The following is a 22,838-nucleotide window of genomic DNA, read 5'->3' on the forward strand; positions in this document are numbered from 1 at the left end:
GCCAGGAGGTAGAGAGTGGACAGAGGATCCTGAGGCTGTGATGTACCCAGCGGTAATGCTGCTCTCTGAGGGGACAGGGCCTAGTTCAGGGCTCTAGAAAGTGCCAGGATGACAGGGGAGTTGTACTTAGGCGGGGCCTTGAGGTGGAGCAGGGATCTATTGGTGAGGAAGAGTAATGAAGATGCTCTGAGTGGAGGTGATGACTTGGCAGAATTCAGAGGGCTATCATGGAGAGGCTGGTGTGTAGTGGGAGAATCGGGCAAGGCTGGGGACAGATTCTGAAGGGACTTGTGTACCCTTATCCTGTGGGTCATGGGAGCCATTGAGGGTTTGAGAGTGAAGCAGGCAGCGGAACAGTAAAACCCATATTCAGAAGACTCCTGGGTGTTGTGTGAGTTAGGGATTGGAGGTAAGAAAAGGCCGTGGGGATCACTGGCTGTGGATGCTGAGGGATGGGGAAGTGAAGTCCTTGACTGTTCTTTGTTCTCATCTGTGTGGGGGTGGGGCTCCTGGCTCTGCCAGGTGTTGGATTTATGGAGGAGGCCTGGAAGCCCCGCATTGGACCAGAGGTGGCTGCTGGCATGCTCACTGACAGTGCTTCTCGATACTGCCACATGTATCCCATACTTATCTGACACTTGTTTTTCAGGACCTCCTCTGTCAAAGACAGCAGCTTCGTGGAAAAGATGAAGAAGACGGTGAGTTTGCTTTCTGTGTTTGTGCCCTTGCCAACAAGTCTTGGCCCTGGCGAATGCTTAGGGGAGTGCAGCAGGAGGCCAGCTGCCCTGGACCGGAGAGAGTGGTGGGAACCCAGGCCCAGCTCTCTTACAAGTATGTTCTTCTCTTACCCAAAGCCCCGAAGCTCCAAAGCTGTTCTGCTTTTGCTGGGACCATTTACTTTGTTATCTTGAACAACTATAAGAACAAACGGTCCCTCCAACTCAGGATGCCCTGCTGTCTCTTCCCTCCCAGTCCAGGCTCTGACCATGAGCAGATATAAACCTCACATAGCTGTGTTCATGGCACAGGTACAGTTTTATCTTTGTTTTCATTTATCTAAATATTTTTAAATATATTTTTATTGATTTCAGAGAGGAAGGGAGAGGGAGAGAGAGATAGAAACATCAATGATGAAAGAGAATCATTGCTTGGCTGCCTTCTGCATGCCCCCTAATGGGGATCGAGCTGGTAACCCCAGGCATGTGCCCTTGGCCAGAATCAAACCTGGGACCTTCAGTCCACAGACTGACGCTCTATCCACTGAGCCAAACCAGCTAGGGCTAAATTTTTTTTAAAGTTATGTTTTTATTGATTCAGAGAGGAAGGGAGAGGGAGATAGAAACATCAATGATGAGAGAGAATCATTGATCGGCTGCCTCCTACACGCCCCTGCTGGGGACTGAGCCTGCAACCCGGACATGTGCCCTGACCTGAATCAAACCATGACCTTCTGGTTCATAGGTCAACACTCAACCACTGAGCCACACCGGCTGCACCATTTATCTAAATTTTTAATTGAATGGAAAGGTACAGCAATCACATGGTTAAAATCCAAAACAAACTATTCAGTGGAAACTCTCTCTCTGGTCCCATCATCATTATTCTTAGTATTTTATGGAACCTTCTAGAGCTTCTTTGTGCACAGACAAAAACACAGAGATTCTTATTTTATATTACACTTTCTTAAAATAAAAGAATGGCATAGTATATACATTGTTATAGACCATACTAATTTAATGATATATCTTGGAGATCCTTCCATAGCAATACAAGCACACCTTCCTCATTCTTTATTGTAGCTGCATGATTCCATTATGTGACTATACTCTTATTTCTTTAAACAATACCCTGTTGATGGGCACTTGAAATATTTCTAATCTTAAGGTCTTATAAACAATGCTGCTGTGACTATGTAGATCAATTTGCATATTTGCAAATGCAATAAAATCCCAGAAGTGGAATTATTGAATCAAAGGTGCTGGTATATTCATTTGTAATTGTGATGGAAGCTGCCAAATTGCCCCCCATAAAGGTCACACTAGGGCACTCTCATTAGCAATGTGTGAGAAAACCTGTTCCTCTCAGCTTTGCCATCAAGAATTTGTTATCAAAGTTTGGGGTTTTGCCAGTTTTCTAGGTTTAAAAAATAGCTATCTCTGTATAGTTGTAACTTGCATTTTTCTTATGAGTGAGGTTAAGCAGATTTTCATGTTACAGTGGTATTCATTTTTTTCTGTTTTTATAGATTATCTGTTCAAATATTTTGCCCATTTTTCTGGTGAGATTGATCTTTTTTGAGGAATTGCTTAAAATTCTTAGGGAGATTTACCTCTTGTCTGTGATATGAGGTAAAAATGTTTTTCCCAGTTAATAGTTGCCTTTGACTTGACTTATCGTGTGTGTGTGTGTGTGTGTGTGTGTGTGTGTGTGTGTGTGTGTGTGTTTGTAAAAGTTACATAGTCCACTTTATTCTTATTTCTATTACTTAGGGACTTTGAGTCATCATTTGAAAGACCTTCCTCACTCTAAAGAGATAAAGGAATTCTTTCATGTTTTCTTCTAGTACTTTTATGATTTCATTTTTCATATTTAAAATTCAGTCCACTGGGACTTTATATCCTGGCACAAAATGTAAGGTATGGATCCAATACTACTGTTTTTCTTTTAATATATTTTTTAATTGATTTTAGAGAGAGAGGAATGGAGAGGGAAAGAAAAGGGAGAGTGTGAGAGAGAAACATCCGTGTGTGAGAGAGAAACTTATAAGTTGCCTCCTACACACACCCCGGCCAGAGACTGAACCTGCAACCTGGGCATATGCCCTGACTGGGAATCAAACCGGTAACCTTTCTATGCATAGGATGACACTCAACCTACTGAGCCATACCAGCTACGGCTACTGGGTTTTTTTACAGAGTCGAAATTCCTTGTAATAGAATCTGTCATTTCTCCATTGGTTTTATCATACACATAATTCCCATGGGTTTTTGGGTCTGTTTCCATATTTCCCTATTTTTATACTTTGATCTAGCTGTCTGAGTATGTACTCTATCAAACTGTTTTAATTATTGAAGTTTTATACTTGTTTTACTATCTGGTAGTGCCAGGCACTTCTCCGCCCCTTTCCATCCCTTCTATTTTTCAGTTTTCCTGGCTCTTATTTCAGATGTATTTATTTCTTTTGGGTAACAGTTTTATTGTGATAAAATTGACATTCCATACAATTCACCCATTTAAAGTATTTTAGTGTATTTTTAGTATATTCACAGAGTTGTGCAAACTATCACCACATTCAATTTTAGAACATTTTCATCGTCCCCCCAAAAAACCCATACCTGCCCAGCCAGTGTGGCTCAGTGGTTGAGCATCAACCTTTGAACCAGGAGGTCACAGTTGGATACTCATGCCCAGGTTGTGGGCTTGTTCCCCAATGTGGGGCATATAGGAGACAGGCAATCAATGATTCTCACTCATCCTTGATGTTTCTATCTCTCTCTCCCTCTCCCTTCCTCTCTGAAATGAATAAAAATATTAAAAAATAAAATTACATGCACTCAAAGGATGAGACTTAATACAATTAGTAATTCTTACTGTTTCATTAAGGTCATTCTTAAGTGAAACTAACGTTTCTGCAATTGCGTGAGAGTGCAGAGTGTAATGACTGCTAGGTCCCTTTGCCGCCACTGTCTGGAATCTTACAAGGTTTATTTCTAAGTACTTTATATGTTTTGATGCTATCATAAATATTTAGCTACTATTTATATCCTGTTTGGTTCCCTTAACCTGATATCAGAAGCATTTTCTACTTTATTTAGTAGTTTTTATAGTGATTATTTTAAAATACCTTTTTAAATGATTTGTAGAAAATTCAGGAAATGTACAAAGCATGAGAACACTTGAAACCAATTGTAACCCATATGTTTTATTTTGTCCTTTTTACCTGTATCAATTGGGGCTAGGTACAAAAACCAGAGACCACTGTAGGGGTTGGGCTCTGGATACCACTGCAGAGAAACCTCATGTCTACATAGGGGACCAGAAGGGGCCCTGTGCCTCACTTCACCTTCCAGATCTCAGAAAGCCCATCCTGTTGGCTGCGCCTAGTTTGCTGCATCCCTGGCTGCAGGAAATCTGGGAATAGAGATGGGGCTTTTTCAGTAGCTGCTGTAGAAGGCACAGCAGGAGGGTGGGATGAAGAGTGTGTGACCCAATCCATATGGTACTTTTCCCTGTTGTCTACATTTTCATAAGTATGTGTTACTTTTATATTCATCCAGAAAACCCACCCATAATTCCCCATTTAGCTCTTGGTATATTTCTTGCCAGTCTTTTTCTTTTGTGTATGTATGTATATAAACAAAACATATACATATATACACACATACACATATATATGGGTGTGGATATATAACAAAATTGGATTATACTATACATACTGTCTAGTCATCCTTTTTTACTGAACACTATGTTGTGTTTTTCTGCATGTCATTTAAAAATCTGTCCAAAGTGTGATCTTTAGTAGCTGTGTGAGATTACCTTGATGACGGGAGTCAGCTGGGTGGCCTTTGCCCTCATCCACCTGGGAGCTGTGGCAGTGAGATCCTAGCCCCAGAATGACTTAGAAAGGACTTGAAGCAGCAAGGAAGCAGGGTGTCCTTGAGGTGCCCCACCTACCTGGCCTGCCCCTGTGGTCACCTGGAGTCTGGGGAAGCCTTTGCTGCGTGGCCCTTCACTGACCCTGAGTATCTGGCATCCCCAGGGCAGGAACGTCATCGTGTTCTATGGCTCCCAGACGGGGACTGCCGAGGAGTTCGCCAACCGCTTGTCCAAGGACGCCCACCGCTACGGAATGCGGGGCATGTCAGCAGACCCCGAGGAGTATGACTTGGTGAGCTCTCACCACGCCGTGTCCTTCCTCCCAGCTCTTCCAGCAGCATTAATTTAAGGACGGCATCTCTGGCTCGTGGAGATGCTTTAAGGGTTGAGTTGACCAAAGGGACAGACAGGAATGGATGTCTCCTACCATTTGTACTAACAGCCAGGTGGCCCTAGTTTTAAGGACATTAAGAACACATGAGGAGGGTCGGGGGTATAAGAGAGTACGTGGGGATAAATGGTGATGGAAGGAGACTTGACTTGTGAACCCTCAATACAATGTACAGATGATAAAAGCCCATTTAAAAATGAAAGCAGGTCAGGAGAGGAATTTTCCATCTGAACACCCCACCCTACCCCCCACACTGACATGGCAAGGGAGCCAACTGAGGGGGAATCTGGGCTCTAATCCCCTGGGCGAGCCCTTGCCCCTGTGGGCCTTCCTTGCCTCATCTACAGATGAGGAATGTTAGACAGCCATCTCTGGGAACCTTTCTGCTGGGCCATAAACTCCTGTGTTCGGGCCGGAGCAGGAGCAGGGACGGGACCCGAGGGAAGAGTGCAGCTTGGAGAGGGACCAGGAGAACCTGAAAATGGAAAGGCTCTGTTTGGAGCTGCCGGGTCCCTCCCCTCCCCTCCCCCCTCCCTGTCACTCCTTCGGGCCACCACAGTACTGTCTGCAGAACTCAGCCCTGACTCCAGCCTCAGCTGCCCCGTCTGACTCCAGCCTGTCTCTGAGGGCTGTGGAGGAGGCTCACCTTGCTCATTCTCCTCCTGGATTGGCTCCTTTGCCCTTGTTCTGCCCCTCTCATGGGTGCAGCTCTTCAAAATGTAAGAAACTTCAAGCAGCCCTCTTGCATGTTTCTGGTCAGGAGAGCTAATGACAGCCAAGCCACCTGCCCCAGGTGGAAGCAGTGGACAGGGAAGGGGAAGCCAAGCCTTAGGTACCCAGGAGGGAAGGAGGCTGGCGTGAGCCACTGGTCCTGAGAAGAATCCTCGAGGAGTTGCCTTCTGGCTTCTCCCCTGGTGGGGTCATTGCTACTCATTGCCCGGCTGCTCATGCAGCTCCAACAGTACAACAAATGTCCTTTCCCTCAGGACCACTCTCTTCTGAGTGCCAGCTGCTTCCTGCTCCTGCCACTCCATCTCCCAAACCAAACCGCCCTCCACCCTCTCCATGCTGCCTTCGGTCTTGGGGACAGGCATCTGTCTGTCTCCAGACCTGGGTTTGGAGTCAGAGAACAGTTGGCTAGGAATTAGTGAGAGCCTAGGCCCTGCCGTGCTCCAGGGACTTTGAGGGACAGTGAGGATCTCTGTGGTGGCCAGGGCTGATACACAGGGAACCACCTTCTGAGTGCCAGCTGGTGCCTGGAACCCAGCCTGTTTGTGCCTGTCAACACCCTTTCCTCTGTAAGTGTAGCCCCTCCACTTGACCCCTGGACTCGCTTGTCTGAACCCCATCAGGTACAGACCTGACCTCAAGCAGGCTGAGTCATGGTCGCTGGGCCTGGGCCCTGCCCTTGTCTCTCCAGGCCGACCTGGGCAGCCTGCCAGAAATAGAGAACTCCCTGGCAGTGTTCTGTATGGCCACCTACGGCGAGGGTGACCCTACTGACAATGCTCAGGACTTCTATGACTGGCTTCAGGAGACAGATGTGGACCTCTCTGGAGTCAAGTATGCGGTGAGTCACCCCATCTTTCCTCCAGTGGCTCCCTGGGCTCCCAGGTGGCAGATTGTGGTACCTCCCCCGACCTTTGGACCCCTGTGTCTAAGAGGTCTCGCCTCATTCTGATCATGGAGGGCAGGCCAAAGTGTGAGGACAGGGTGGGGGAGGCTGGCAGGTAGCTTGAGTCTCAGGGAAGGCTGCTCATGGGGCGATGGAACCCCTCTTCCACCCTGGACTCCAGCACTAAGAGAGCTTCTGCTCCCATGTCCCCAGCCCTGCTTTGCTCCAGGGAGCATTTGTTGCTGGAGACTAAAGACAAGAAAGGTGTGGTGGGATGACCAGGATTTGGCTGGACAAGGAGAGCCTGGGGGGTGGGTGAATTGCCCCTGCTGGGCACCCAGGGTTGAGGCTTAGAGGCTGACTGTGGAGGGGGCCCTGGTCTGCAGGTCATCAAGACAAAACCACTTCCAGGGCCAAAGGTGGCCCACCTCACAGTGCTGCCTAGCAGCTTGGCCAGCGCTGTAGGGAAACCACTCCTGACTGCTGGCTGGGCCTCAGACCCGCCCCTCTGTCCACACAGGTGTTTGGCCTTGGGAACAAGACCTATGAGCACTTCAATGCCATGGGCAAGTATGTGGATAAGCGGCTAGAGCAGCTTGGTGCCCAGCGGATCTTTGAGCTGGGGATGGGCGACGATGACGGGAAGTGAGTGCCCCAGACCCAGCCTTGCATGCTGGCCCCCCTCCCCAGAGCCTCCCACCCCAGATGTCAGGAACCCTCGGGGTTAGGGGTTGGCTGTGGCACAGGGGAGTGCAAAGCCATGGGGTCTGCTGGAACTCCGAGACACACAGGGAAGGGAGCCGCCACCCTCAGCCCCACACAGGCTTTCTTTGCTTTTCCCCATCCTCCTGGCTGCCCAGCTCAGAGAGAAACCACCCATGGTTAGCACAGATACTCGACATACTTCCTGATGCCATGGGTTACATCACTGGGCGGGCCAGCTTGAAATGAGCTTTTGGGGGTGCTGCGGAGTCCAGACCTTTGGGGAAGCCAACCCATTGCCACAATTGGGTGGCCTGGGGCCTGGCTCATTACCTCCTCTCCCCAGCCTGGAGGAGGATTTCATCACATGGCGAGAGCAGTTTTGGCCAGCTGTGTGTGAGCACTTTGGGGTGGAAGCCACTGGAGAGGAGTCCAGGTGAGTGTGTGCCCATAGATTGGGCTGGGGATGAGGGTGAGGGTGGGGGTGGGGGTAAGGGTGGGGGTAGAGTGAGGGTGAGCGTGGGGGTGAGGGTGAGGGTGAGGGTGAGAGTGAGGCTGGGACTGGGAGTGAGGGTGAGGGTGAGGCTGGGGTAGGGATGAGGGTGAGGGTGAGGGCAAGTGCATCCTGAGGGTGGGAGATCTGGCCTGGTTGTTGTTGGTGGGACTCGAGAATGAAAGGCTGGTGAAAGCTCTGTCAGGTACAGGAGGGTGCAGAGTCCCAGGCTAAGGTGCTGGGCTTTGCCTGAAGTGATGGCCTGCCTTCCCTTCTCACAGAACCCCTTGGAAGCTGCTGAACCCCAGGCTGCACCAGCCCTTCCCCAGCTCTATGCTGCTCCCTCCCACCTCTTGTGTCCAATCTGGACCCTCATGTACCATCTCCTGACAGTGTCACTCCCTGACTCAGCCTCCCTCCTATCTTGGGACTGATCCCCGAGCCTCCTACCGGCCACCAGCTCCCAGCCTCACACTTGGTCTTCCCTTTCCAGCATTCGCCAGTACGAGCTTGTGGTTCACACAGACATAGACATGGCCAAGGTGTATGTGGGTGAGATGGGCCGTCTGAAGAGCTACGAGAACCAGAAACCGTGAGTGGAGAGCGTGGTTCGGGCCAGGCCCTGTGGCTCTTGGCACACCCATCTCAGGCGCCTGGGGACAGGAAACAGCGGGTAGTTTGTGTATCCCTGCAGACCCCATCCTGTGGAGTGTCCTTATCTCCACCCTGTTCCAGAGGTGGGCATGAGTGAGGGCATGAGGCCCAGAGCAGAGAGGGGAGGCTGCTCCATGTTTAGGGCCCTCAGGACCCCTCCCCACCCAGTGGTCCCTCAGGCCAGGGCACAGCCTCTGAGAGACTGGCATTTGCTGTTTGTACATTATTTGCTGGCATTTTGCTCTGTAAATATATTGGGGTGGGAGGTACATACCAGTTCCTGAACCAGGAAATAAGTTCTAGGTTGAACTTTGGCAAAAGGGCACACTCCTTAAATTATCCCTCAAGTTTTTGTCCAAAAACATAAAGTTCCTCACGTGGGCCCTTGATTTGCCTTACACCGGGTGCTGCCCAGATTCCTGCTGGAGCTGCCCAGGAAAATCCTGCTTGTACCACCAGGATTCAAGACCAGCAGCTCTGCTTAATCAGCCCGGCTGGAGTCCCACTATAACAGGAAGTTCTAATATTGCAGTGACTGTACAGAGTAAAAGTTCACCTCCTGTTCCTGTTGTAGGCCCAGGCACGTTGGGTGAAGCAGCTCTGCTCCACACAGTCATTCAGGGACCCAAGCACCTCTGCCTTGGGGAGCTACCTACCTTCATGGGCCTAGTCCTCCTTTGCACTCAACTCACCAATGGGTTCAGAGTATGGAGGGTTTCCCAGCCTCAGTGTCCATATCTGTAAATGGAGACATTGATAACCAAGCTCCACCTACTTTGTGGAGTTGTCAAGAGCACTGCTTGGGATCGGGCTGGGAGAGCCCTTTACATACTTGGAGAGGTTTCCTCGTGGCCCTTGGTGCCAGCTCTGAGTTCTGTGAAACCAGAAGGGTCCCTTTGGGGCAGGGAGATTCAGATTGAAGACCTGGCCAATCACTGAGCTGCTCTCTTCCCCACCCAGCCCCTTTGATGCCAAGAATCCATTCTTGGCTGTCGTCACCACCAACCGGAAGCTGAACCAGGGAACTGAGCGACACCTTATGCACCTGGAATTAGACATCTCAGATTCCAAAATCAGGTACCAGCTACTGCCACTCCCTCTCCCACACCTTCACTCGGGGCCTCCTGATTTGGGTACAGAGGCCTTCCACCCTCCTCCTGAGCCTTACGTCTATCTCCCCCCAGGTATGAATCGGGTGACCATGTAGCTGTTTACCCAGCCAATGACTCTGCCCTGGTCAACCAGATCGGCGAGATCCTGGGTGCTGACCTGGATGTTGTCATGTCCCTGAACAATCTTGATGGTGAGTTCTGGAATCAAGGCCACTCCCCCTTGCCTGCCTGGGCCTGAGGTGGCTGACAGGAATAAGTCCCTTGGCAAGGCCCGTAGGTTGAGCTGCTTAGGCCTGAAGCCCTGGTACCCACAGTTATCGGTTCTGTAGCAAACTTGGGGGGCAGGGAGCAAAAGTAGCTATGGGGTCTAGTCCTCTACCTTGGGGTTCCCTCCATCCCTTCACCGGCATAGCCCTATGAGGGAGGGCGTAAGGGCGGGAGGGAGGGAGAGAAGAAGGGAGGCCTAAAGAGGGGACTACTGGCAAGGGCCCTGTTCCCTAGGCCTGGCTCCACCATTACTGGCTACTGATGACCTAGGGCTGCCCTCTCCCTGTTTCAGAGCCTGCATCTTCTCACCTGTAAACTTGGGGATCAGAGTCAGCAACGCTAACAGCCCTCCAGGTCCATGCAGGGTGCTCAGAGTGCAAGAGGCACTAAGTATGGTATAGGATTTCCCCCAAGGTTTCAAAGGCCTACCTCTGGCCTCGTGCTCTGACCCCTTGGTACCCCCACTGACCATCCACCTGGGGCCCAGCTCTACCTGGTGCTGCCCCACTCACTCTCGTCCTCGGTCTCCTAGCCTGGCTGCTCCTTCTCACCAGGAACGGGGGCTGATTTATATTATAATTAGTCATGACAGCAGTGGAGGCACAGTGGACACGCACTGGGTCTGTCTCTCTCGTTCCGTGGGGATGTCATGTCCCTGTGCCATCGGAGGTGGCACCTTGCTGGGGAGGGTGTGGTGTGCTCACTCTCCCCCCAGGAGAATCTGAACCCCTGCAGGGGACACTTCATTGCTGAGAACTGCTCAGAAAGAGGTGCGGAGGCTCAGAACTCCCCACGGCAGATGTGTAGCTTTAGGAAAGGTGCACTCACACAGCATTTCCTGCAGTGTGAAGCCTGAGCCCTGTTTCTGGGCTCAGTACAGAGGGCTCTGGGGTGCTGGGAACACCCAGCTTCTTTATCTGGGTGCTAGATACACAAGGATGTTGTGAAAATTAATTATGCTATGCACATATAACTTGTATGCTTCATGTAGGCTATACTGCAGTAAGAAGTTCAAACCCTTCCAAAAAATAGACCCAAACCCTTAAATGCTGAGCCCTTCCTGGGCCAGGCCCTGTGTCCTCGGCAGAGGCTCGTCTGCATAGGCTTTATATAAACAGCCCCCACAGTCATGCCTCTAAGAGGGGGAGATGCTTCTTGGCAGCTCCCAGGCTGGCACTGCCCTAGTCTGGAGGGAGGAGGTCAGTAAAGCTGGCCTGCTGACTGGTGGCAGAGAAGGCTGCAGCCAGGCTGGCAGTGGGGCCTGCACCAGGGGCTGCACCTGGAGTGTACGGACGCTGCACCAAGAGCTCAGCGATGTGCCGTGTAGACCTCCAGCTGTATCCAAGCATAAAAACTGACCTGGAGGGGCCCTGCCTTCACAGCTGAAAGCCGCAGTGTTGGCATCTCAACAGTCATGAGCCTGGGGCCCCCACAGTAGACTGGGCTCAGCCCGCAGGCAGGCACACACTGGGCGAGCCCTGCCTCTGCAGCCCTCTCTCTGAGCCGCTTAGGAATGGACTCTCCTGGAGTGGCAAGGTCCCGCCTCTGAGGCCTACCTGTCTGGCCTGAAGTTTGAGGCTGTCTGAAAGCCTGAGGCTCAGCCCCAAGGCCCGCAAAGAGCTGGCCCTGCTTCCAGTGACAGCTGGGCCGCTTGCTTCCTGCAGAGCAGCCTTCGGCTTCCCCCACCCCAACCCCATGGCACCCCCCTCACACCAAATCCTCCTTCTCTATCCCTGCAGAGGAATCCAACAAGAAGCATCCGTTCCCCTGCCCCACCTCCTACCGCACAGCCCTCACCTACTACCTGGACATCACCAACCCGCCACGCACCAACGTGCTCTATGAGCTGGCCCAGTACGCCTCGGAGCCCTCAGAGCAGGAACACCTGCGCAAGATGGCCTCCTCCTCGGGCGAGGGCAAGGTAAGTCTGCTGCTTTCACCCCCAGCACCCAAACTGCCACCACCTCCACCAAGCCACTCGTCAAGGGGTTTGGGTCCAAATTCAGCCCTGTCCCCTGGAACCACTGTGTCCCCTCACCCGTGGCTCACCCCAAGTTCTGTCTTCCCCAGGAGCTGTACCTGAGCTGGGTGGTGGAGGCTCGGAGGCACATCCTGGCCATCCTGCAGGACTACCCATCCCTGCGGCCCCCCATCGACCACCTGTGTGAGCTGCTGCCTCGGCTGCAGGCCCGCTACTACTCCATCGCTTCTTCCTCCAAGGTGGGAAAGGCTGGCGACTTACAGAAAGCATAGCATTGGCTTCTCTGAGGGCCTGGGAGCCCCGAGCGCGGCTCCAGCTCTGACCCAAGCTCCTGGGTTCACTGGGCAGAATTCCATTCACTGGGCAGAATACCCAGTAGGCTGGCTGTAAGATTGCACACTGCTTCCAGCCCTGGTGGCAAGAGCCAGTCAGGAAAGCTACTGGAAAAGGGCTTTTGGGGGTTGGGCACCATGAAGGGTATGGAGAAGCCTTAAGGCAGCTCCGGTGACAGGGCTGGTGGCAGGATGGGGCCTCGGGCACCACTGTTGATCTCACCCCTGCCCTCCGCCAGGTCCACTCCAACTCTGTGCACATCTGTGCTGTGGTTGTGGAATATGAAACCAAGTCTGGCCGAATCAACAAGGGTGTGGCCACCAGCTGGCTTCGGGCCAAGGAGCCCGCAGGGGAGAACGGCTGCAAGGCCCTGGTGCCCATGTTTGTGCGCAAGTCCCAGTTCCGCCTGCCCTTCAAGGCCACCACACCTGTCATCATGATAGGCCCTGGCACTGGGGTTGCCCCCTTCATAGGCTTCATTCAGGAGCGGGCCTGGCTGCAGCAGCAGGGTGAGTATGTGGGCCCAGGTGGATGTGAGGGGAGTGGGGAGGGGCAGGGATGGGACAGATTCCATGCCCACCCTGGGCACTCTCCCCTCCAGGTAAGGAGGTGGGTGAGACGCTGCTCTATTATGGCTGCCGCCGCTCTGACGAGGACTACCTGTATCGTGAAGAGCTGGCCCAGTTCCACAAGGAGGGCTCCCTCACCCAGCTCAATGTGGCATTCTCCCGGGAACAGCCCCACAAGGTGAGGAAGGGGCCGATGCCTCTGGCAGGGTGGAGGGCTGTGAGACTGGCCTCCTCACGGGCACCACCCTCTGCCCTCAGGTCTACGTCCAGCACTTACTAAAGAGGGACAAGGAGCACCTGTGGAAGCTGATCCATGAGGGGGGCGCCCACATCTATGTCTGTGGGTGAGTGAGGGGAGAGGAGTGGGAAGATTGAGGCTCTGTCTGCCCATGGGGACACTCCTTGCCCAGCCCCCAATGCCACCTTCCCCCCCACAGGGATGCTCGGAACATGGCGAGGGATGTGCAGAACACCTTCTACGACATCGTGTCTGAGCTGGGGTCCATGGAACACACCCAGGCCGTGGACTACATCAAGAAACTGATGACCAAGGGCCGATACTCCCTGGATGTGTGGAGCTAAGAGTCCCGCTCTGCCCTCACGCCCTATAGACTTGGCTTCCCCATATAATCACTTTCCTCCCCTTCTGCAGCTTCCTGGATGGGTTCTGCTGGGCCGCGTCCCAGGATGCAGACTCAGTGACAAAGACTGCTCTGAGCCCAAGATGTGCCCTCTGAGGCCCCTGCCTAAGGGCATATGGCCACAGGTGACCAGGTCCTCACTTTGTGAACACCTCAGGCCTCCAGTGGCTGTACAGAAGGGGCTCTTCTCTCAGCTGAGCAGGGGCTTGGCCCCTCCACGTGATTTTCAATGAATGTAAATAATTTTAAATAACCTCTGGCCCTTGGAATAAAGTTGTTTTCTGTATTTGCCTGATGTTCCTCAAACAGATCTGGGGCCTCCACCTAGGTCTACTTAATTGAGACACCAGAGAGAGCAGCTCAGGAGTCCCAAGAACCCGTGCTGTGGCAGCACAGAGAACCACCAGGAGACCACACACCTCGTGCCACCTCTGTGCCTCTCTTCCTTTATTAAGGCCACTGGCCCCAGCTTGCCACAGGCTGGGACACAGGTCCACATCTTCTCCAGCATAGCCTTTGGGGCCCACAGAGCCCACAGAACCCAGAGAGCAGAAAGACCTTCTGGACGAGGGAGTCCCACCTCCTAAAACAACACATGGGGTACAGAAGGCCCTTCCGGGCCAGTGGGCAGAAGACCCAGCCTCAGTCTGTCTTGCTCCTGTGCCGCTGACTGTGGAATTTCTGGTGAACGACCCGCAGGGTGGTGAAGAAATTGCCAAGGAAGAGGATGAGGAAGGGCAGGCCGCACATAAGCACCTGGGAGAGGAATCAGGATTAGGACAGGCAGAACCACAGTCCTCCCAGCGTGCTTCCCAGGGTCCCTGGCTCACCTGCCACTCCTTGCACTCAGGATCCCGGGCCAAGCTGAACAATGTCACCGCGTTAAAAAGCTGCCAGAACTGGGAAGGAGGGGGGTTTCACATAGAACACAGTCCCTGTTTGAGCCAGAGCAGGGGCTGGACAGCCAGATGGAAGGGGACACAGATACAACTTACATGTCCAAAGAAAAGAAAGGGCAGCAGGAAGGTGAGGCCCCGCCACATCCAGGACTGGAAGCCCTCTGTGAGGGAGAAGGGGCAGGGCATAGAGTAACCAGTGACAGAGACAGACACTATCACTCAGACCCAGGCGGAGAGGAAAGGACTTCCCCTTCCCAGCTTCCTGGTCATGGTCCAATGGAGGGCCACACCCGACTCACCCACAGTGAGATCCATGGTGTGCCTCTCACCCAGGGCCCGAAGGCGGTACAGACAGCCGCTCTGATAGTAATACTGCAGGAACTGCACGAAGCCTGGAGGGTGGAGGGCATCAGGATTGAGCTGGAGCCCAAGTCCTTTCCCCCGCCCCTCTCTCTGGGCAAGTCCTGAGCTGAGCAAGGACCTGAGACACTCACTCTGGTACATGGAGAAGGACAGGAATTGGTTCCGGAACTTCTGATACATGAGGCCGTCGGGCCTAAGGCAAAAAGCAGAGGGAAGGGTGGGAGCTTGGGGATGCCGAGTCTTCCTGTCCTGGCTCCCCCACTTCCCCCACTGCCAAGGCCCCGAGAGCCAAGCTGGGCCACTCACCATGTCAGCATGACTCCCGACAGGAACGTGGACACATAATGATGGAAAACCCACCAGCCTTTGATCCTGTATCAGGAAGCTGCTGTCACTTCTGTAACCCTTAGCCCCCAGGATTGGTGCTCGGGGACAGGGAGCTGTCTGAGGTGGGAAGAAACCAACACCCCAGCCCAGTCCCTGCTTCTCAGAGGGCCGTGGCACCACCACTCCACTTTCTAGGGTAGCTCCAGTAGCCCCTCCCCCCCCCCCCCAACCTCCCAGGAGCTGGGGTCAGGCCCTTGCCCACCCACCTTGAACCATTGTTGATAAGGATGCTCTCTCGGATGGTCAGTGTGCAGTAATACCAGACCAGCAGGAAGTTGAAGGCAGCGTCTGTTACCCTGCAGAGAGAAACACGGTTTGTGCTGGAGCCAGGAGAAAACAAGGTCTGGCCCCGAGCAGTAGGACACCCACCTGGAGTTGAGGAGGAAGCGACAGGTGAAGGAGATGAGGATGAGGATGATGGTGAGGTAGAGCTTGAACTTCTCGTACTCATCTTTGTAGGCAAACCTGGGGTGGGCACACACACACATGGGACAGGCTGGGATGCTGGTGGGACCCACCCTCACCTCTGCCTGAGAAGGGAGGCACCTGCTCCAGACACACCTGCATGCATGGCATGGGCCAGCATGAGGAAGTAGCCCCTGAACCCCAAGGCTTGGCCAGGGCAGTTGGAGCAGTGGAAAGGCCCCAGAAGGGTGGAGAGCTGGGCTGAGAACCAGCCTACAATAACCAATTACTTAGCCTGCTTGCTCAGGAGTGTCACGTTGACGTTGCCCAGAACCAGGCTCAGGTACAACCTAGGGAAGGGGGAGATGGAGTAAGAAGAGGCCCCAAATGAAGGCAGCCAAAAAGCCGAGCCCTGGAGTGTGCCAGACCAATAGCTGGATCACCACCCCCACTCAGCCTTCCCATGGCCTTGGCTTAGGGCGCTGACCTTGGGATGCTGTAGACCAGGAAACACTGATGCGCAGCCTTTGTTTCTGCCTACTCCTACATCCTGCTTCAAGGTAAACAACTTTCCCTCCCTCCTTTGTCCTCGTCACCTACGCTCCCCCAGCGCCCCCCACCGTGGGTCCTCAAGAGCAGCCTGGCTCTTCCACCCCATGAAAGCCTGGCCCACATCTCAGATCGCTCCTGTGGGTCTGGGCAGTGGACTCAACGTCTGGGTGCAGGATCACCATCTAGCACCTACCCTACAGTTCCTGCTACTTTCGAGAACCTGCAGCCCCAAGTCCACTGCAGCAACCCACACTCACAACCACTCCAGGACCACCTCCCAACCAAGAATGGCCTCCTCGGCAACACTGGTTATAATTCTGATCAGAGTGCCCAGCCGCCCAGCCCTTTTCACCACATGGACCCTCCCCACACAGAGGCTCCCAGGCACTGTTGACCCTGCTCCTCTTTCCTGAGCCAGCTAAGTCCCCAAGCCCTCCTTCACATGTCAACCACTTTCTTGCCAACTTGTAACTCCCAGTTCCTGGCACTACCATCACACCCATCAGCTAAGCTTGTCTTGTCCTTCTCTGCCAGAGAAACCTCAAGATTCTCTCAGAGAGTCACAGTCATGTACTAAGCAACTAACACACATGGGCTCTTGTTCACACTCAAGCCATATGGATGGGCTCAGAGTGGTTAAGGGACTTGCCCAAGGCTGTGAAGAAATTAAGGGGCATAGTGGACACTTAGACAAGGCTGCCTCTCAGGACCACCACTGGCTCCCCATCCCATCCTTTCTCCTTCCTGGCATCTGACACCTCTCCTGCCTGCACTGTCACGCTTATCTCTGCACCTCCTCTCATCCCCAAACAACAGGGGCCCGTGTCCAGCCCTCTCCATCTTCCCACGAGTTTTCCTCCATCACTTGGTGTTCCTTTTCTGGGTCTCTCCCTCTGCTGGCCCACCTGTCAGCAGGTAGGTATACTCATTTGTCCTATGTCTAAGGCGACCAGACGTCCCGCTTTTTAACAATTTGTCCCGCGGTGTTTTAAAAAAGTCCCGATTTTTGGAAAGAATGCACGACAAGCTAGGGAACGGCGGGAGAACGGGAAGGGAATATACGGTTTTCGGCGGCCATGTGGCTATTTAGCCAGGATATGAGTTTTATATTATTTTTGTTAATTTTATAATGTTAAACTTTAATAATAACAAATAATTGTTGAGAACTGACTATCGAGAACTGCTTATCAAAGTTCGCATTGTTGATCAGTTGTTAGAATTTGACCACCATTGTTTGAACTTAATGAACAATGGCATTTTTTGGGATTGGCAACGACGAAAACATTTTGTAACTGTCTCTCAGACGATACACATCGTACTGCGTGCTAGTAAGCTAGTTAAACAAGTGATGTCATTATAAATCAGCTATTCAGATAATTTAGGTAAATTATTTATTTATTTCATAACTACATAAATTTTCTTGAATTTAGCAGACAGTACTCGTATTATTTATATTTTATAGTGGCGGCAAAAAGTCTAGCGCCGGCCTTGAAAGTGACACTTACGACTTACGTTACGGCAAATTCAGAGGAAAAATAATACAAGTTAGTATTGTTATTATTTAGAAAGAAATATAGGATTAAAATAATTTTTTAAATATAGTTACTTTATAACAATTAATTTAATTTATAAACTAACAATAAAATATGTTCATGTAATTATGTACCTACTTACTGTGTTTTTAAGCAATATGTATATAATAATTTATAATATAATTTTAAATTATTTTTTTTAGATTTTTAACATAATGAGTAAGAAAAGAGGATGCAAATTCAACGATGATCTAAGAAGTGAATTCCCTTTTATAAAAAAAACAAAAGCAATTACAATATAGACCAAATTTTTAATCAAGAACTGCCCCCGCCACCCCCGGGCCGAAACCGGTTTGGCTCAGTGGATAGAGCGTCGGCCTTCGGACTCAAGGGTCCCAGGTTCGATTCCGGTCAAGGGCATGTACCTTGGTTGCGGGCACATCCCCAGTAGGGGGTGTGCAAGAGGCAGCTGATCGATGTTTCTCTCTCATGGATGTTTCTAACTCTCTATCCCTCTCTCTTCCTCTCTGTAAAAAATCAATAAAATTTATTTATTTATTTATTTATTTATTTATTTATTTATTTAAATATATTTTATTGGTTTTTTACAGAGAGGAAGAGAGAGGGAGGGATAGAGAGTTAGAAACATCAATCAGCCGCCTCCTGCACACCCCCTACTGGGGATGTGCCCACAACCAAGGTACATGCCCTTGACTGGAATTGAACCTGGGACCTTTCAGTTCACAGGCCGATGCTCTATCCACTGAGCCAAACCGGTCAGGGCCAATAAAATATATATATTAAAAAAAAAAGACCCCCCCACCCCACCCCCCGGTCAATGGTGTCCCGCTTTACCAATGTTAAAATCTGGTCACCTTACCTATGTTCAAAGTTACACATATGCTCAAGCAAAAGCTGCACCCCAGCCCCAACCCTCACACTAAGTTCTAGGTACTAGTTCCTCTTTCCATTCACAGCCAAGCTTCTGAAGTGTAACCTAAACTTGGCTGTCTCCTCAGCTCTTCTGTCATTCCCAATATCAACTTCCACCCACACCGTCCTGTGAAGTGGTTCTCTCCAAGGTCACCATGACCTCCAGGAAGTATTTCCCCTTCATTACTACGTTTGACCCCTGAGGCTATCTGATCTGAGGCTGGTCACTCCTTCTTACCTTGCCCTCTGGGACATGCTCTCCCCCAGCTGTCTGGCTACCTGCCATCTCTGCTGGAATTTTTTTCACTCAGCCTAGGATTCTGCATTGTACCTACTCATCCTTCTCAGTTGTGGAAGTGCATACTTACTTGACCTGTCACTCCCCTGCTTACTGGGCCCAAAGTGGGCTCTGCAGCCTGGCTCCCCTGCGGTCTCATCAGGACCTCTCACCTCCCACTGCTATTACTGCCTTCCTGAGTTGGCCAGGCTCAACTCCACTCAGGCCTCAGCTACTCCAGGAGGCTCTCTCTGACCTCCTGGGCTGGATTAGGGGCCTCCCTTACTCCCCTGTTCACTATAGGTCCACCCCAAAGTACCCAATCACAGTGAGCTGTCACTCAGCTGTCTCCCCTGAGATAGACTGCTCCCCTGAGGATGCTTCACTGCTCAGCCCAGAGTGGGCCCAGGGAACATCTGCTGACTAAACGATCAAGCAGAGGAAGAGTGCACTTCAGGCCTAGCTGCCAGGAGTGGCTGTGAACTGAATTTGGGGGCAGGGTCTCACCCATTCTTCTTGGGCAAATAGGCTTCCATATCGAAGAAGAGGCCTTGGCGCTCCTTGATCTGGTTCTCCAGCTCTTTCGAAGCCTCCTGGACCCCCACTGGGAGGGAGGGTTTGCATCTGCAGGTGGGACCACAGAAGCCAGTCAGAGCAAGAGTATCACACTAACACCTGTGGGGCAGGAGGGCTACCATGGCTCAGAGAGGGAGGAGCTGTGCCAAACACCCCCAGAGTCAGCGCCAGCCCTCCACCCCACCAGGTGAGACACCCACACCCAAACCAAGACACCAAGACTGAGGAGCCATGGAGGGCCCTGGGGGAGGGGGGGTCCTAACTTCTTTAGGACGAGGGCCAGCTCCTGGAGCTTCTTCTTCTGCCGACTGATGGAGCTGGTACAACTGTTCTGCAGTTTGATCAGCTCTTCCAGCTTCAGCCGGTACAGCCGGTGGGTCTCCTGAGGACCAGGATGAGAGAAGGGTCAGACTGGTTGGAGGGTCATTGAGCCAGAGCCTGCTGGGCAGGGGCTGGGGCACAGATTCCTCCAGGGCTCCTTGGGAGGGTCTCAGCAGGAGATGAGGCAGCCAGCTGTGCCCCCAGGGACCTCCCTAAGGTTGCTCTCTCTCCAAGGCAGGCAAGGAGATAGGGTTCTTTCTGCAAGCCCAGAAGCACCCATGGCACCCCTCTCCCTGAAGGTTTTTTTAGTCTAAGCTCATCTACTAGTTGTTTCCACCCCTCTCTGTCCCACCCTGAGTCTGAATTCTAAGCCCACAGGTCCACCTTCTGGACCAAACAGGCTACCTGAAGCCACCCCTGGCCTTGGCCAATGCTCCTGCCTATCCAGCCGCATGTGCAGGTGGAGCTGGGAATGTGCAAGATGCCTCTGCTCTGGCACTCCCTTCATCTTCCTCCCAGGTTAAAGGTCATCAAGCTTCAGTCCTTGGTCTTCCTACTATAAGACCAGTCCCATACACCTCCCCCAGTACCTTTGGCCCAAAGCCTCCTGGAGCACTTTGCCCTGGTGGGTGAGTCTAGAGAAGCAGCAGCCTGGAGATTGGGCAAGGGGCAATGTGAGGAAGGTCAGGCAGGGGCTGAGGCCAAGACAGTGGTGATCAGGCTGGGAGACTAGGTCGGCTATACTTAGGACTCTAGGAAGAAGCACTAATGGCAGCAGGTATGGCTGGTCAGGGGTGCAGCTAGGCTTCAATGTGAGCAGGAAGGGACTGGAATCAGTACAGGAGAGGTAAAGTCCTAATCAAAAACACAGCTTTCCTGAGCTCTACCCTGTCTGAGTATTGTTTCTCTTGCCACCACGCCCCCTCAGAACCCAGCATGTTCCACCTCTGCCCACACCCAGCCCCACCTCTCCTTCTTCCTCCCTGGACTCTCCACAAAACAGCAGAGCGGCCAATACAAGCCAGAGCCAGCCAGTTCCTCCAGCGGCTTCCCACTGGTCTCAGAGACTCCAATCCCGGCCAGGCCCCTGAGATGCCTGAAGGGTCTGGTCCACCCACTTCTCCCCCGACCCTGCAGCAGCCACTGTCCTTCACCCTGCATCGGCCCCCCCCCCATCCAGGCCCGGGACTTCACCTAAACACCACTGCCCTGGCCCAAGCCCGACTGCCTCCCGGGGTGCACCCCGGGTGCACTCGGTCCAGATGTGCTCCCTAAGGGGCGGGACGGCACTACTCGCGGCTCCGGTCGGGCGGCGCCCACCGCATGTTTGCTGAGCGACTGGCCCAACACTGGGCCCGGCCAGCTCTGACTCGAGCGGCCATTCTTCTGTAAAAAAGCGAGGTTGGGGTCTGGGTCTCTTTCCGAGGCCCTCGCGGGAGGCCCTAGGTCCCACGGGCGCAGTGGGGTCCGCCGGGGTCTCCGCGGCCGTGCGGGCGAAGTGTGCCTCCGTCGGACACTGACATGAGGCCGAGAGGAGAGTCCAGGCGGGACCCCGGGATCCCGGGCCTCGCCGCCCTCAGGAACGACGCCAGGGTCCCCAACTCCTGACCGCTGTTCCCCGCGGCCAGACATACCGCGGCCCGACCAATGACCCCCAGCCAGAGAGACAGGGCTCGGGGCCAATGGGCGCCCGCCCGCATGGTCGCTCACCTGGATGCTCTGGAAGTCCTGCTGCAGCTCCTCCCAGTCCCGCAGGCAGTCGCCCAGCGGGCCCGGGGGCGTGGGATGCATGGCTGCCAGGCCCCGCGCCAGCCGAGGGGAGGCTAGAGGACGCCGCTGCAACCCGGGCCGGCCGAGGTGCCTCAGCGTCCACCGCCTCCGCCCCCGTCCGCTTCCGGGCTCGCGCCGCGGCTCCCACCAATGGGAACAGGGCCTGGAGCCGCGAACGCACTAGCCCCGCCCCCTCCTGAGCCAATCCCGGTCCGGGGCGGGGCCTGGGCGGAGCCAAGTGCTCCCAGAGCCGTTTGCCCAGCGACTCGGGACCTGGACGAGGTCTGGGGCTGCAGCGGTCCCTCGCTGGGCTCCGCTAGTTGTGCCAACCGCGTGGTGTAGCCAGCAGTGCCCCGGCCCGTCATGCTGGAAGTAATCCAAAGCCCACAGAGGTGCCACCTGCTTCAAAGACTTTCGTTCTTGGGAAGTTGCGGCTCAGCGAGGAGGGAATTCTGAACCTCTGACCTCGCTTGGATGTTTACAGCGGCCTCCTGTCTCTGCCTCCAGGCTCACCGCTACTGTCCCTTCACACAGCTACAGACTGCCCTTCCTAAAACAAGGCTAATCCCCACCATGTCCCTGCCAAAAACTTCCCAAAGGCTCTGCCCTGCCTACCACAAGGACCCTAACGACAGAGGCATCACTGCAGCCAACCCAGGATGTGTTCCAGCTAAGAACCTAACTAAAGCCTGCGTGGCCAGAAAAGCCCTTACCTCACTCCAGGGCTTAGGCTTGCTGGGGGTAGGTGGGACCTCCAACCTTCTGCAGAGGTGAGATGGCATTCACCTCTATGTCCCCAGCCCTGCCCAGGTGGCAGGGAATATTTGCTGAATGAACAATTGGTGGACATCCTAAATTCCTCATCAGTCCCCTTGTCTGTGCCCTGTCCTGACTCCAGGCTTGTTCTATGGGTGCTATGAGTGCTCAGAAGTGCATTCTGAAGAAAACTCCTTTTATGACCTGAGGAATTTATAGAAGCCTGGGTGTGGAAGATGAGAGGACTAGGAATCTCTTCTTGGTGAACACAGGTAGGCAGAAATGAGTGGGAGGAAGGCAAGGAAATTGGTACAAGTGATGGAGTGGTGGGGCACGCTGGGACTGGAGATGAGACAAAAGTGTACCCTTAGGCCAGGAGCCTCTCAGTTGCGGAGTTTGGGCTTGCATCTCTAGGACTGGAGAATCTGTGCCCATGGGTGGGTATTGTGATACCCCTATGATCTACCACTGGCAGAGGGAACCCCTAGAGCTCCCCCCAGGCAGCCTTCAAAGGGTCCAAGTTGTGGGGGGCACATGGGGCTGCTCTGGCAGCCAGATGCTCTTCCAGAGGCAGCCTCAGGAGTGCAGTGGGGGTGGTCCAGGAAGACGGGGGGATCAGGGTGCTTGCTGAGTTTGAGCAGAGTAACTGCTCTGTAGCATGAACAAGGAGCTTGGGAAGAATCAATGCAGGAAGCTGACAAGAGGCTCCGGTA

The 22,838-nt window shown here is 53.1% G+C and overlaps 2 protein-coding genes across 2 annotated transcripts in view; one reads left to right on the top strand and one right to left on the bottom strand.

Annotated features, from left to right (window-relative positions):
* POR (cytochrome p450 oxidoreductase) overlaps positions 1-13,640 on the top strand; it is a 61,067-nt gene extending 47,427 nt beyond the window's left edge. Inside the window, exons 3-16 of the mRNA XM_079791647.1 lie at positions 650-698; positions 4,760-4,888; positions 6,408-6,557; positions 7,123-7,247; positions 7,651-7,740; positions 8,291-8,389; positions 9,412-9,528; positions 9,636-9,754; positions 11,570-11,751; positions 11,901-12,050; positions 12,383-12,653; positions 12,746-12,891; positions 12,972-13,057; positions 13,151-13,640. Of these exons, the coding sequence (XP_079647773.1) occupies positions 650-698; positions 4,760-4,888; positions 6,408-6,557; positions 7,123-7,247; positions 7,651-7,740; positions 8,291-8,389; positions 9,412-9,528; positions 9,636-9,754; positions 11,570-11,751; positions 11,901-12,050; positions 12,383-12,653; positions 12,746-12,891; positions 12,972-13,057; positions 13,151-13,295 (1,858 nt within the window). The 3' untranslated portion in view covers positions 13,296-13,640. The remainder of the gene's footprint in view (positions 1-649; positions 699-4,759; positions 4,889-6,407; positions 6,558-7,122; positions 7,248-7,650; positions 7,741-8,290; positions 8,390-9,411; positions 9,529-9,635; positions 9,755-11,569; positions 11,752-11,900; positions 12,051-12,382; positions 12,654-12,745; positions 12,892-12,971; positions 13,058-13,150) is intronic.
* A 143-nt stretch (positions 13,641-13,783) lies between these two features.
* Positions 13,784-21,486, bottom strand: TMEM120A (transmembrane protein 120A). Its single transcript, XM_079791654.1, has 12 exons — positions 21,310-21,486; positions 19,542-19,660; positions 19,210-19,326; positions 15,699-15,758; positions 15,373-15,468; positions 15,210-15,299; positions 14,923-14,988; positions 14,748-14,809; positions 14,553-14,645; positions 14,350-14,414; positions 14,185-14,253; positions 13,784-14,110 (listed from the first exon to the last, which is right to left on the bottom strand). Exons 1-12 carry the CDS (start codon positions 21,388-21,390, stop codon positions 13,997-13,999), a joined length of 1,032 nt encoding a protein of 343 aa, XP_079647780.1. The 5' UTR covers positions 21,391-21,486; the 3' UTR covers positions 13,784-13,996.
* Between the last annotated feature and the right edge of the window lie 1,352 nt (positions 21,487-22,838).

This window comes from Cnephaeus nilssonii (genome assembly GCF_951640355.1).
Source record: "Cnephaeus nilssonii genome assembly, chromosome: 2".
NCBI lineage: Eukaryota > Metazoa > Chordata > Mammalia > Chiroptera > Vespertilionidae > Cnephaeus > Cnephaeus nilssonii.